We start from the raw sequence: 15,329 nt of genomic DNA, 5'->3' as shown, positions 1-15,329 counted from the left end.
ACATTTCAATTACTTACACAGTGCTTAAAACGGTATTAAACCCAAAACCAAAAATGTAATATATTGCAGCTTACCAGTCATTAGATGTGGTGGCTGAATTTGTTTTTTGTTTTTTTTTAGGCTTTATTCTCTGCATTTTTACCTGATGATCTGGCCAGTAACACACTTATTTTATTAGGGTGTCTACAGGAGGAAGGAGCAACAAAGACACCCTTAGAGAGCAGCATTGCCAGTCTCGGGAGAGGGAAGTGTAGGATTTAGATACACTAGCAAATTGAAGATAAACTCCACCTAACACTTTATACACAGTTACAGCAACAGTTTTGATCCTTTTGGGATAAAGACTTTATAAAAATAAAGAAAAGTTGATCATTGTAAGCCCCCTGTCAGCGGTAAATGGTTTGTCTCAACCTTCTAACTGCTACATCTGCAAAATAGGTTGTTCTGTTGAAAAACAACAGTATTACAGGCAAAATCACCAGGTGAAAATAAAAGAAATAAATCATAAAAAAGAAAATGCAGCCATCACATCTAAGAATTGGTAAACTGCAATATAATAAATGTTTGTTTTTGGGTTTTATACTGCTTTAACTTTCTTTGTATTTCAGTTACTCACCGGCCCCTTGCTTGCAGTGAGGTTCTGAAGAGCTCCAGCACTTGCTTCCAGGATGGAGTCCTTCTTACTCTGCCCCAGAAGAGACAGGTATGTCTTTATAGCGCTGGAGTGAGACAGCAGAGCAGACCCTTTAGGATTAACATCTTCTTCTGGAAGTGGCAGCTCAAAGTTATTATTCTATGGAAAAGACAAGGTAATAGAAATTATATACTGAATTGAATTTCTGCTCCCGTAGAAGTATTGTGCAAAAGGCTCTAGGAATATTTCATATTTTTTTTTAAACATCATTTAAAGTTAAAGTTTAGGTACACATATTTTGCATAGTTATATTGGTCTAGCTTGCACCAATATAAGTATGTATGCCCTGAAAGACACCTGTGGAAGCTAGAAATTACTGGAGTAGGCATAATTACTACAGTGATCACTGCTAGTTTTGGGTCCTATGCTGAGCAGCGACCCTGCTGCTTAGTAAACACATGTATGGCAGGTTCATGTAGTTCCTGCAGATCTGATTCTGAGAATAGCCAGACATTAAAAGGGGCAAAAGAAAAATAGTGGAATATGGGTCAAAATACAAAAAAGTCCCAAGGAGAAGTTTATATATTTTTATCTTTTCCTGGGAGCACCATCTCATAAAAAATACCTAAATATCAATGAGGAATGCTCACAGGAAAGTATAAATAGACCAAAACCCCTATAGATAAATGTAAATTTTTATTCACATATTGACCATAAAATCTCATTTTCTCAGAGATGTAACATGCATAAAACTCGTACAATAGTTCTAAAAAATATATAGATTATATCCATCGACCATCCATTTATAGTAGTACCGCATATTTTTGTTGACGGTAAAATGGCTTCTTCAGGACTGGGCCAAACACAAAACATTTAGGTTATCAAAGAACTAATCCATCTGTAGGTATTTTATTATTCAACTATCCTATAGAGTCCCTGTGTAGATCCATAAAGTGGCCAATCAGTATGCCAAGCAGAAAGAACTGTAACATAACAAATCCCAAAGAATAATAACAAATAGAAGTATAGGCTCCCACCAAAGAAAAAAAAAAAACAAAGTTGCCTCTCAGGGATGTATGGCTGGCTCAGCTTGTTGAAGGACCAAAAGGAAGCTTTTCCCCCAAGAGAGGTATAGATTAAAAGGTAATACGTTATATGTGATTCACATGTTTTAAGGGGCATGCAGTCTATAGACAGAGCTGGCTCAACAACATTATCTTACAACACCAGATCACAGATGTATTGTCTATGTGTATCTGCCTTCAAAAGCAAAAGGAAGGGAAGGAAAAGGCTGTGTCGTCTAAGATCTATAAAAGTGGGAGAGCAACCCGCAAATGTCATTACCAACAGCAGCCAGAGACCAGCAAACACCAAGGCCAGAAATTATTTTAGAAAGCTAAAGGGTACTATGACCAATGCGATAAAAAAGTGGCACTACAGTCTGGAGATCATTTTCTTGTAAGGGATATGTCAGAAAGGGGAGACCTAGGAAAATGAATTCACTGGGAATAGGAAGTGTACAGAGTAGTGGAGCAGATAGTGTAGGAGCATATCTACAAACAAAAACTTGAAAATGACAACAAACCAGCAAGAGCAATTCATTGCAACTTGCTAATGATTTGTCTTTAGAAAGTGTTACACCAGACAGGACAAAATAAAAATACCACTAAGACTATACCAAGAGCGGAAGAAACCAGAGAGCACAAATTCAGATACCTCTGAAGGTCAGTACTATGTGAATTGTCCTGACAATTCCGAAACGGTGAACAGCGTATTAATTGTGAGTTGAACCTGAAGAAGTCTATACTAGACCCTAATCCTTCTCCCGAACAGCTGGAAAGGCATCAACTCACTAAATAAATAGTTTTGAAGCCTTCTTAAGAAACTGAGGAAGAAAGTGTAGCAGAATCATCTCAGAGGGAGGCAGAATTACAGCTACAGGATGAGACAGCTGCACCAACCTACTATGAACCAATGAGAGAAGGAAGCCTAAACAAAGTTATACTCAAAGAACACAAAAATCAAAGGTGAAACTAACATAGGATTCACTGGCAATACCTCTTTTTAGAGCTGCACGATTCTGGATAAAAGGAGAATCACTTTTTTTTGCTTAGAATAAAGATTACGATTCTCAGCGTAACATCATCTTTCACATTATACAAAAAATATGGGCTAACTTTACAGTCTAGTTTTTTTAATTCATTGAAGCGTATTTTTTCCCCAAAAATTGTGTTTGAAATACTGCTGCGCAAATACAGTGTGAAATAAAATATTGCAATGACTGACATTTTTTTCTCTAGGGTCTCTGCTAAACATATATATATATATATATAATGGGGGGTCCTAAGTAATTTTCTAGCAAAAAATACTGATGTAAGCAACAAGTGTCAGTAAAAGGCTTAGTCTTTAAGTGGTTAAACTGCCCTCATTTGCAGACCAAAGTTCATCCCTTTGATTTAAAAGAAACAAATGATACATTGTTTCTTTTTATCTCTCAGCGCTGAGCAATGTTGTGATATACTTTGCCGGCATTTTTTTAATTTATTAATTTTTTGACAGCGCTGAGCAGAGAACGGCTCTGCACTTAAATTGTTTAAATGCCAGATTAAGTTTGTAAGGGGGGGTTGAATCGAGATCACGATTTTTTAGCAATTAATCATGCAGCTCTATCTCTTTCAAATGTGTTCAAATATGTTTGAACAGCACTGTAACTGCAAACATTGAATGGGCCAGTTAGAAATTCCCTCATGTTCATATTTCTTGCCAGGAACATATGCCGGTTAGTTATTTACATGAAACAGGCTAGAAATCATTTTCAATTATACTAAATGTCAGTAGTCATTATTTTAAAAAGGTTAAGTATTATAGCAGGTAAATGAATAGACCTCCAGACAATATTATTAGGCTACAGCTAGGGGGAGTGCTAAGGTTTAGAATGTAACAACAGGAAAGCGATACAATCAGGATCATGTTAAGTTCAGCAGACAAAATGAACAACGCATGTTCTGAGCTCTCTTTTGGCAAATACAATTACTGCAAACTGCATCCTTGTTACATCTTGCACTCAGACTACCGTCAATCCCATAATATATCTATATCTAAAAGTGTTATATACTGTAAAAATCTATTTACATTTAAAGGGTAAGTCTCCGTTCACACTAGGTCGGATCCGACTTCGGGGCGACCTGTGAAGTCGCGTGCAGCGTGACTTCGGCGCGACTAAAATGAATGGCCATACATTTCTAAATTTTTCAGTGAAAGTGTATCAATGGTGTGTGCACCTTCATTTTGCATTAGGCTTAATCAGCTTCAGATAGTGGGACTAATATAAATGAGCTATGCACTTTGTAAAACAGTTGGGAATTTGTGGGGGTTTCATAAATAATAAAATAAAAGATAGGACTCTTATGACAACTGATTACGTTAGTTCCACCATAACTGATAAAACATCATAAACAGTTTGCTGTAAGACTAGGCATAATAGACTGAGGCCAAACAGTTATTTCCCCATTTTATGTCACTACCAATGATAACAGTTTGAAGTTGTTGTTTCTGTAGAACATTCGTAGAATATATAGCTGCTTTTGAAGTATATATGGATATTGTAAATGTGAATATTTTACCTGTATCTTCTCACTCTTATTGCTGAAACAGCCAGTGGATGTTTTGTCTGTTTGCTGGTTGCGCAACATTTGCTCATTCAGCTGGGAATACTTATTGGGCACCTCCGAGTCCAAATGGTAAGAGAGATTGTGCAGAATACAGGCACAGTTCTCCACTGACTAGAGAAGAAACATATTAGCAAAAAGTTGAGGTATTTGCAAAGATAATAGAAACTTAATATTGTCTAGCATTAACTTGAAAGAGCTCATTCAACCCCTACCTTATCATCAGGGTTGTTATTGGCCACTTGTTTCTGAATGTAATACATCAGGGACTCCACCAACCCTGGAGTTTTACGCATGGCTTGACGACCAACTTCTGATGAACTAAGATTCCTGAAGATAATCAAGTTTTGTTATAGCACAAACAACAAAAGGAAAGGTTTGATAGCATTGTTCACATTACAGGAGCTAATATGCAACATAGAGCACAATTATTGTATTTAACATCTTACCTTAAACACCCAGTGGCATTGAAAAATATTTCAGGGTGCATATTACATTTCTGACCAGGCACTGAATTCTCTGTCCAGCCAGAGAATGGAATTACTACACATTCATTCAGGACAGGAAGAGCTTCCCTAACAAGTTCCTCTTTAAGTTGGTCTGTAGAAGATAAATTCCACAAAAGACCTGTATAGTACAAAAGAAAAAGTTGGAGTCAGCTGTAGGTCATTTATAAGGGATATAAATGTAGCACTGCCCCCTTGAGGACTGCTGGAAAATACACTCTCGGGTCCCCCTAGGTTACTGTTAGCAACACTGGCATTCACAGATTAACACTTTCCTTCTTGGCTCAGTCAATGATCAGTCCAAGGGTATGTAGTTGTTTTTGGTGTTTTGTTTAAATTAGGGATGGGAGAATGGAAGAGTGGGATACTCCAAATTAAACTATTCACAATGGATGAGGACTCCTGTCTGAAGATGCAGCCCATCTTCAGATTCACCTTGCCACTAGATGAATTTAGTTTAAGTCTCTATACAGACGACTTACTTGGGTAGATTATCTTCAGGATACCTTCCTAGTGTCCCCCTTTCACTCCGCAGAACCCGTCCTCTGACTATCCTACACTGGGGTGGCCCCCCTCAGGTCAGGCCCCTAGACATGATCCCCTGTACTCACAATACTGTTTTTCGAGGGTCTCCAGCATCTCTACCCTTCCAGTCAGTTCCCCTGGACCTCTGGATTTAGTTCCTTTCCTCTGGTCCCCAGGTAGACTGCCTGGGACCACTTGCCACTTCTGCAGAGGAAGAGGCAGCCGCCACCCTCCCTTCAGGACTCTGCTCACCAAAAACCCCCGCAGCACATGTGCTCCTGGCTTTTATACAGTATCCCATAATGCACTGAGACAGCCAGTCTCTACCAATCACTGGGACTGTATCAAGGCCTGTGTACTCATTGGTCAGGTTTCCTCCCACTGTCCAACATGCCTCCCTATTGGACCAGTGTGAAAACACTATCTAGACCTAATGAATCACACACTGAGTACACTGAGCAGACCTAACTCACAGATTCTGCTCTTTGGTAGGCAGAAAGCAATATAGATTTGCTTTCTCACTAGCACCTACCTAGGAGATTGCTACATAAAGTTAGGCTGTTTTTACATCTTCATTCTAAATCCTCATGCGTTATTCTTAACAACATGTATAAAAATATTTCAGAGAGCAGCAATTACTTTTGGCTGCTATAACAAAATTAGAAAAGTTAATGGCCTGTCCAAGTATTACATCATTTTGGTCACTTGTGAAAAAACTATATTGTTTTAAGGACTCTAATGGGCATTGTTCTCAAATGCAGCCATTTTCATTCAAATATAGCTGCATGTGTTTGAATGGAAAATGTCCTATTTAACAAGAAAAGGCTGTATTTGTCTTGTTTTGCCAGCAGTTTATATGTACATTCGTAGGAAATGCTGCATTCAAACAAATTCAGGGCAACTCAAAGCAGGTCGGACTTAGCGTGTGAATTGTCAGTGTACTGTTCTATTGGATTCAATAGCAATTTGCTGACCTGTGTTTCAAACACACATAGCACACAGGAAAACTTTGTCCCTATACATGAGCTCTAACACTTCATAGAAGACACTCAAACCTCCAAGGAAACATAATATACTGTGTCACTACTGCTGTTTTAAGCACACAGCATGATCTACTTGAGTTGAAAAGACACCAGATCACCTACAGTAAACCCACGCATAGACAGTTCCATCCTCAGGACTGTAAAGTAACACTGCTACCCATTTAGTCATCATGCTCTCCAAACTGTTATGAAAGTATACAATTATTTTAATAATTACTCCAAAGACCAACATTTACTGAATATAGAAAAGTGGGTTCTATATTCTAAATGAAACTGGCACAAACAGTGTTCCTGAGATGTGAGCCCATGTAAATACACAGCCACACACTGTTTTGCTTATGCACAGAAGTTAATGATAAGTCTACTTTATGGAAATACAGTACCCAGATTTAACCCCTGCCACCACCTACTGTAAACAGCAAATTCCTAAACCTACTAATTAACCAGAAGCTATTTCGCCTGCCTGTGGCTTGGTTTCAGACCTCTGGTACTTCTAAATTCATTCAATTTGAAATTCAGTTTATGTGCAAGGGGGGCATGTCATTGAGAATATTGAATATTCTTCATCGCTAGGTGGAATCATGTACTAGCCACAGCTACTTTTCTATATTACATCTTCAGATGCATAAACTTGCCTTTAAAGCAGCAATGGGGGCTTCAGAGCAGTGTTAATTTCGTAGATTAAAACCGACTAAAACGTTTTCGTCGACTAAATTAACACAATTTTAGTCGACTAAAATACGACTAAAACTAAAAGAATTCAGATGACTAAAATATGACTAAAACTAAAATGGCATTTTAGTCAAAAGACTATAACTAAAACTAAATCGAAATTTGCTGCCAAAATGAACACTGGTGCATGCTCAAAGCTTAATACCATAAATAATAACATATTAGATTTTTCACTCCAGGACCAGCAGTAGTATATAATGAGTTTGGAAATTGTAGAGAAATGCTTAAATAATGCATTACAAATTATAATTGAACTACACCCATTCGATTATAGATGACTAAAATGAGTTTTAGTCGACTAAAATGTAGGACGTTTTAGTTGACTAAAATGTACTGGAGTTTTAGTCGACTAAATACGACTAAAACTAAAACACTTGCAGAAGACTAAAATGGGACTAAAACTAAAATGCCATTTTAGTCCTAAGACTAAGACTAAAACTAAATTGAAATTTGCTGCCAAAATTAACACTGCTTCAGAGGCCTCAAACACTGTCCCAGCCCAGGCAGACCCAAAAGTGAAAACTACAGATTATATACATTTGATGTAATTATTTATTTATTTAGAGCAAGGGAGAGAGTGCTACTCATTAAAAAAGAGAACATTTTTACATGATTAAAGGTTGAAGTGAATTTTCACATCAGTTCACCCAAACTTGTAAATTGAGTTCAGACACTTGCCTGTTAGTTGTTTCTGAGTTTCTTCATTGGGAGTCCTCCTCAAAAGGTTGACAGCTGCACGGACACCTCCTTTCTGACTTGTTTCAATTTTATTCGGGTTATTTTTGAAGACAAGATTCCTTAGTGCACCAGCTGCTGCTTGCTGTACATTTTGATTGGGGTTGTCTAACAGAGTGATTAGCTTCTGGATTCCATTGTGCTGGTATACCTGGACAAATACCATGAAAAACATCATACCCATGGTAATCTTACTCTTTTACTAAGAGATGCCCCAAGAAAACAAGTATGCTTTCATTATAGTTTTATTTAAAAAAGAACATTTTAGGTTAAATTGGATCAATTGGCTTAGGGTCACATATCTCATGCCAAGCAAAAGATGACAACTTACAGTCAATACTTTATTTTCATTAGATTGTAAGCTCTTCTGAGCAGGGCCCTCTTAATCCTCTTGTATTTTATTGTATTGTATATGTACTGTCTCCCTCTAATATTGTAAAGCGATGCGTAAACTGCTGGCGCTATATAAATACTTAATAATAATAATATTTTCCCCCTTTGCACTTCTTAACCACTTAAGCCCCGGAAGATTTTACCCCCTTCCTGACCAGGGGGTATTTTGCAATTTCGGCACTGCATAACTTTAACGGACAATTGCGCGGTCGTGCGACGCTGTACCTAAACAAATTTGACGTACTCTTTTTTTCCCACAAATAGAGCTTTCTTTTGGTGGTATTTGATCACCTGTGCGATTTTTTGATCATGCGCTATAATCAAAAAAAGAGCGACAATTTTGCAAAAATAACAATATTTTTCACATTTTTTTATATGAAATTCCCCCCCCAAAAAAATGTAAAAATCTAATTTTTTTTACATTTTTGGCCAATTTGTTTCCTGCTACCTATGTTTGGTAAAAAAAATCACAATAAGCGTATTTTGATTGGTTTGTGCAAAAGTTATTGCGTTTACTAACTAAGGGAAAGATTTTTGTCATTTTTTTTTGTCATTTTTGTTGTTTTTTTTAACGAGTAATGGCGGCGATCTGCGATTTTATTTGCGGGACTGCGACATTGCGGCGGACAGATCGGACCCTTGACTGACATTTTTGACACTTTTGGGGGTACTAGTGACATTACTACAGTAATCAGTGCTATAAATATGCACTGTTACTGTAAAAATGACACTGGCAGGGAAGGGGTTAACTTTATTGGGGAAGGAGGGGTTAAGTATGTCCCTAGTGGCGTGTTTCTAACTGTGATTGGACATGGCTACTGGTGTAAGAACAGAGATCAACGGTCCTACATAGCAGAACCGTGTGATCTCCATTTTTACACAGGGGAGAATGACAGGCGGCTTTGTTTACATTAGCCGCCTGCCTTTCTTCCTTCACAGCGAACGATCGCGAGTGACCGGCGAACATCGGGTCCGCCGGTCACACGCACTGACTTGTTAGGGAACGAGCCAGGGCGGGCGTGCGCCTCGGCGGGCACGCGCTCGCCCGCTATTGGCACACAAGCTAGTGACAGGCTAGTGATGTACCGGTACGTCACTTTGCCTGGCTGGGGCTGACCGCTGCAGTATATGTACTTGCGGAGGTCGGCAACCGGTTAATACCCAATAAAAATTCCTTAGATAATAACAAATGAACAGGGGTAGCAGAAGTTGCAGTTGCAACCTGGCCCTGTTCCTGGGGGACTATATCCAATCACCTTCTCCACTGTCATGACTCTGAACAAGTGTGTGGCTGAATCTCTACTGAAGGAGAAAAGAAATACTATGTTTGAATGAGTTGAGGGGATGAGATCTTTTTTAGGTTTAGGTAGTAGAATCTCTAATGCCCCATACACACGTGCAGATTATCTGCAGACTTTTGTCTGCAGACTTACCAAAACCATATAATATGAGGTCAAACCTAAACACTTTCAATTTGTATGCAATCAGACAGGCCCTTGCACTACATAGAAAAGGTAAGTCTGCAGACAAAAGTCTGCAGATAATCTGCGCGTGTGTATGGGGCATAACAATGTTTTATTTCTGTCTCTGTCCTTATATGGGTGTAAAACAGAACAGCAAGAAAAGAAAATTGTGTCTATGCGGACACAGACAGCATTTAAATCCTGTCAAAGAGAAAGTGGAAAACAAAGATGTATTTGTATATGAATTTGATATATTATTTAAGTGGTTTCATGCATGTTTTTTTTAAAGTATTTATTTTTAACTGTAGTGTACTTGGAAATCCTATCAATGGAATCCCTCAGGCAGCAAATAAAACCTGACAAAGTTGTAACACTTCCTGATTCTATCTAAAGCTAAGAATAGGATATGGGTATAGGATTAAAGCTTAGGGACCCTGGACCATATCTCGAACCTGAGCCCATTTGAATCAAGCTAAGCCAAAGCACTAGATAAGCTAAGCTATTAACATGTAGCTTGTGTCTAATTGCATGATTGGCTGGGAACTAAGAGAGGAGGGACGATACGTTTGCATTAAAGTTGTGGTCTGCTCCTCCCTTGCCTCTCTCCTTGGGAATACGACTGGCCCTTTGGCCTGGTAGGTATTATCTTGAAGTCATCCCCTAAATTTTTGTTTTTATTCTGATATTGGTGTTTATTCTATGTTTTTTTTTTTGCAGTAGGTAGTTGGTTCTCCTCCCAGGGGGGGGTCTGGTGTGGCTAGCGGTCCCCAGGCTTTTGATCCCATATTTGGGTACTAATATTATAAAGATATATGGTATAGCAAAGATACTTAATATTATGTAAATGTTTGCTTGAATGGATATTTATGTGTTTTTTTTTTTAGTTTCACAGAACCTGAAGAAGTGGGGTGTTTGGGACCCACAAAAAGCATTGTGATCATATTATTCCTCCCTGCAAGAACTATTTTAAGGTTATTATTGAGATCCAGCAAAAATAAAAAAGTCAAGTAAAAATGAGCAGGGTGCAAACAATAACAATATGCTGTTTGCTATGTTTTTTGGAATATACCAGAACTTGTAATGCTTTTGTAAGCATAATAAACTGATGTATTTTAGTAGTACTGCATATGTATTGTGTGAATAGACACATTTAAAGTCCCAGACGTAAGAAATTTACTGTTTATTTGGTTATAATTTTGGGGATGATGATGCCTATCGAGGCAACCCTGACAACATAGATATACAAGCTTCTTAAAGCTAAGATTATCATTTGGGTATAGAATTGAAACCTTGGGACCCTGGATCATATGTCGAATCTGGGCCCATGTATACCAAGCTAAGCCAAAGCACTAGACAAGCTACTATCATGTAATTTGTGTCTAAAGGCACAGTACAGGAATAGGGGACATTTCCATATATTAGGTAAATAATGTATTCACTTTGCTAAGTGAACAATCCGCTATTTTTAATTATTCCAAAAAAGTATTACTACTTCTGCACTAACTGTTTAGCAACCAGTTAGGATTCAGCTCTGTTGAAACCATACCAAGGCAAGATGAATCCTGATTTATTACTATAGGTGCAGTGAGCAATTAGCACTAAAGAATTGGAGTTTTTATTTAAAAAGGTTTTATGTGTGAGCTCCTCTAATTTATGTACATACCACATTCTTAGCATTCTCATCTTGATAGCATGTATGTTGTATATAATTTGCTCCAGAAGTCTGGTATTTGTCAAAGGAAAGAAGTTCCACTGCCTTTTCTATGGTCATAGATTGTCCATCAAATTCATCACGAGACTCCATCCTAATTTATTTATGCATAAAATAATAGATCAGTAGAGAAAAAAAGTAGTATTAAAGGACATTTGCACTTCTAAACAAAAGTGCATTTTTCCCTAAAGCCCCCTTCCCTGACCAAGCCTAAACCAACTCACCCTTCCTCTCCACAGATACATACTTTGATCCAAAGGATTCAGTTCTGTTGTTTGTTTACATCCTGTGGTGTTCAACAGTCTGTGCTTCACCTGCGCATTAGTGTATCACAGACTTCTATAGAGCTGTGCCCCCATAGATGATCAGAAGCAGACCCTTAAGCCCCGTACACACGCAACGATTATCGGCCGACCGATCGGCCGACTTTTGTCCAGAGTTGTGTTTTGTTGGTTGGAATGTGCCTAGACTGCACACGAATTTTCCTGCACGACAAAAATCTACTTCAGAAGTGATGTCATGTGTTGGTTTGATTTCTTTGTGTTCTTTCTTTTCTGAGCATGCCCAGACTTGCTCATCAGATTTTTCCCTGTCGAAATCTGTACTGACTGCACGAAAATCGGCCGTGTTTTGACGGCCAACAAAAATTTTATAGTCTGCACACCAGATTTTTTTCGGCCAAAAAGTCGGAGTCAGTTGTCGGAAGCATCATACTAACAATCCGAAAATCGGCAGATCGGACGTTGGCCGAAAATTCCCTGCCAATTTTCGACGCGTGTGTACGGGGCTTTAAGCCCCGTACACACGCGTCGAAAATTGGCAGGGAATTTTCGGCCAACGTCCGATCTGCCGATATTCGGATTGTTAGTATGTACGGGGCTTTAAGCCCCGTACACACGCGTCGAAAATTGGCAGGGAATTTTCGGCCAACGTCCGATCTGCCGATTTTCGGCTTGTTAGTATGTATGGGGCTTTAAGCCCCGTACACACGCGTCGAAAATTGGCAGGGAATTTTCGGCCAACGTCCAATCGGCCGATTTTCGGTTTGTTAGTATGATGCTTCCGACAACCGACTCCGACTTTTCGGCCGAAAAAAATCTGGTGTGCAGACTATAAAATTTTTGTTGGCCATCAAAACACGGCCGATTTTCGTGCAGTCAGTACAGATTTAGACAGGGAAAAATCTGATGAGCAAGTCTGGGCATGCTCAGAAAAGAAAGAACACAAAGAAATCAAACCAACACATGACATCACTTCTGAAGTCGATTTTTGTTGGGCGAGAAAATTAGTGTGCAGTCTAGGCACATTCCAACCAACAAAAAACACTCTGGACAAAAGTCGGACGACCGGTCGGCCGATAATCGTTGCGTGTGTACGGGGCTTTAGAAGTCTATGGGGCCGTAATGCACAGCCAGGACAGTGAAGATTTGCTGTGCTGAATGAACACAAACAGCAGAACCACGGCTGTTGGATTAAGGTAAGTAAACAGCTGTTGAGGGGGAGGTTAGGTCAGGAGAAGAGAGGAAAAAGGATTGTTTTAATTACACCTATGCTTTAAAGAAGAAGTAATACAAAAAAACAATAAATACACAAATTAGGATGAAAAACAAAAAGTGAAATGTTATACTATTGTGCATAGCAATAAAACTCAATAAAACCCAATATGAAGACCCCACCATAGAACAATGTCAGTTGAAGTCTGAATGTCTGCTGCAGGAAAACATTCCCTTATCCTTAGTTCTAAATGAATAGCAAACTGCCCCATTCAGACATTTACTCAAAGATTTCATTTAGGCCCGTTAAACACACCATAACTGACCACTCTGGTGTAAACAGGCCTGCCTAAATAAGGCCCCTTTCACACTTGCGAACTGTTCAGATTCGCCTATCAGTTTTTCAGGCGGATCTGAACGGATGCACCATGCATCTCTATGGGGCATCGGATGTCAGAGGAGACATGTTCGCTGACATCCGATCCGATCCTGTTCATCAAATACGGACGGATTGGAACCCTATTTTCAATACGTCTGGCGGATCTGATCGGATCGGATGAGAACGGACATGCGTTCCGTTCTCACCCGATTCCCCCATAGAGAAGAACGGGGACCTGACAGCTCTGTCTCCGCACACAGCGCAGAGACAGAGCTGCCATCCGCCTGCTCAGCGGGGGATCGGCGGATCGATTTCCCGCTGAGAAAAACGGAGTCCGTCGACGGAGCAAAAGTTTGCTTCAGGGTCACCACTAAAAATTCAAGAGGAAAAGACATTTAACCTCCACATATAGGAAAGGTTCTCTCCTGTAAAGCTGGCCATATATGTGGCTTTTCTACAAGTAATTTAGTTTAAGAGTGAACTTATCTTGAGGAACTGAAGGCAAAAATTTGTTTTGATTAACTGCAAGGAGATTGGTTTGAAATTGCCTTGATCAAACTAATCAAACGTTATGGTTGCAATTGAATTTGAAATAACCTTTAGTTCTCATTCACATTAATCGCGGGTTTGAAATCATGCATTATTCAACTGAACGCACACGATTTCAAACCTGCATTTTAGTGCGAGTTCGGGGCTTTTTGAATGAAATCTGTGCTGGTTCATGCACAGATGTCTATTGAAATCACCCCCGAAGTTGCCAAAAGTAGTGCAGGAATTACTTTTGCAACTCGGTGCAGCGCCGCACCGATTGGGACAGTGCCGTTGCCGGCAATAGGCTGCGATTTGACATGTCAAATCGCATGTCAAATCAGGCTGATGTGAATAGGGGCTTATTGAATCTGGTAATTTATAGCCCAGTTGGATCAATTAATGTCACATAATTCAGGTGATATATGTGATAAACTTTTGGGTGGTAGAGTGTTTGTTTTCAGGCACCTACTTTCGATCTTCTCTTCGAAAAAAGTGAAACAGGAATAGGTTCTAGTCAGTTAAGAAGTTTGTTTTAAAAAAGGGCTGGATGTGTTACTAAATGTAATATTACTAGCTACTAATAATAATAATAAGCAGTACCACTAGGTAATGTTGACCAGGGAAGCTATATGTTTGCCTTTGGAATAAAAAAAAAAAAAATAATTGAAATGTGCAAGGTTTAATCTGTCTTTTTTTAGCCCTCCTAACTATCAGGGAAGCACTGAAAACTTTTGGCCTGGGGGGCAAACAAAACCAACCTTTAGGCCTCATGCACACGTTTTTACAGCTGCTGTTTTTGGTGTCAGATGTTTTTTTCTACAGCCAGTAAACTCCCCAGCATGTTATCTATCCTATGTGGCCATGCACACATAGGCTGTTATCAGCAGTTTTTGGCAGGGGCATTTTCAGGCTGGAAAAAAACCCAGAACTAGTGGGTTTTAGGTTCCATTCATACTTGTCATGCAATTTTGGACATCAGAGTTGCATGACATGTCGTTCCCCATGTTTTCCAAAGATACACATTCATATATGCGCAACTTAAAGTTGCAGCAACTTCAACTTTGGAGTCGCACAAGTGTGAAAGAGACCTTAAGAAGAGTTTTTCAGAGATCCTGCTAAAAAACACTGAAAAACGCTGAAAAACTCACTCTACAACTACAGCTTTCTACAGCTAACGCTACTGGCTTTTTTATAACGTCCGATGTGCATGAGGCCTAAGTAGGATTCCTCTAGACTCAAGCCTCGTACACATGATCAGATTATCGGACGATTTTTGTCTGTTCTTTTTGTTGCATGCTAATCTCATATTGAAAGTGAAGAGGTTACATTTATATGAAAAAATTCTTGTATGACAGAATTAAACTTCAGAAGGGATGTCATGTGTTAAATTGTTTTGTATGTGTTCTTTCGTTTCTGAGCATGTCTAGTCTTGCTCTTATGATTTTTTTTTTGACGAAACCTGTACTAATTAAATTAAAATCGGACGTTGTGTTTACATACGATAACAATTTTACAG

At 39.0% G+C, this 15,329-nt stretch overlaps 1 protein-coding gene across 1 annotated transcript in view; it reads right to left on the bottom strand.

The window, feature by feature from the left end:
* PKP1 (plakophilin 1) overlaps positions 1 to 15,329 on the bottom strand; it is a 98,238-nt gene that overhangs the window by 12,683 nt on the left and 70,226 nt on the right. The window contains exons 4-9 of the mRNA XM_082245591.1: positions 11,363 to 11,504; positions 7,787 to 7,994; positions 4,752 to 4,929; positions 4,518 to 4,632; positions 4,258 to 4,416; positions 617 to 793 (exon numbers count right to left, since the gene is read on the bottom strand). Coding sequence (XP_082101717.1) covers positions 617 to 793; positions 4,258 to 4,416; positions 4,518 to 4,632; positions 4,752 to 4,929; positions 7,787 to 7,994; positions 11,363 to 11,504 — 979 coding nt within the window. The remainder of the gene's footprint in view (positions 1 to 616; positions 794 to 4,257; positions 4,417 to 4,517; positions 4,633 to 4,751; positions 4,930 to 7,786; positions 7,995 to 11,362; positions 11,505 to 15,329) is intronic.

Source organism: Pelophylax lessonae (genome assembly GCF_965119305.1).
Source record: "Pelophylax lessonae genome assembly, chromosome: 2".
In the NCBI taxonomy this organism is placed as follows: domain Eukaryota; kingdom Metazoa; phylum Chordata; class Amphibia; order Anura; family Ranidae; genus Pelophylax; species Pelophylax lessonae.
This window is presented reverse-complemented; position numbering and strand designations above follow the sequence as displayed.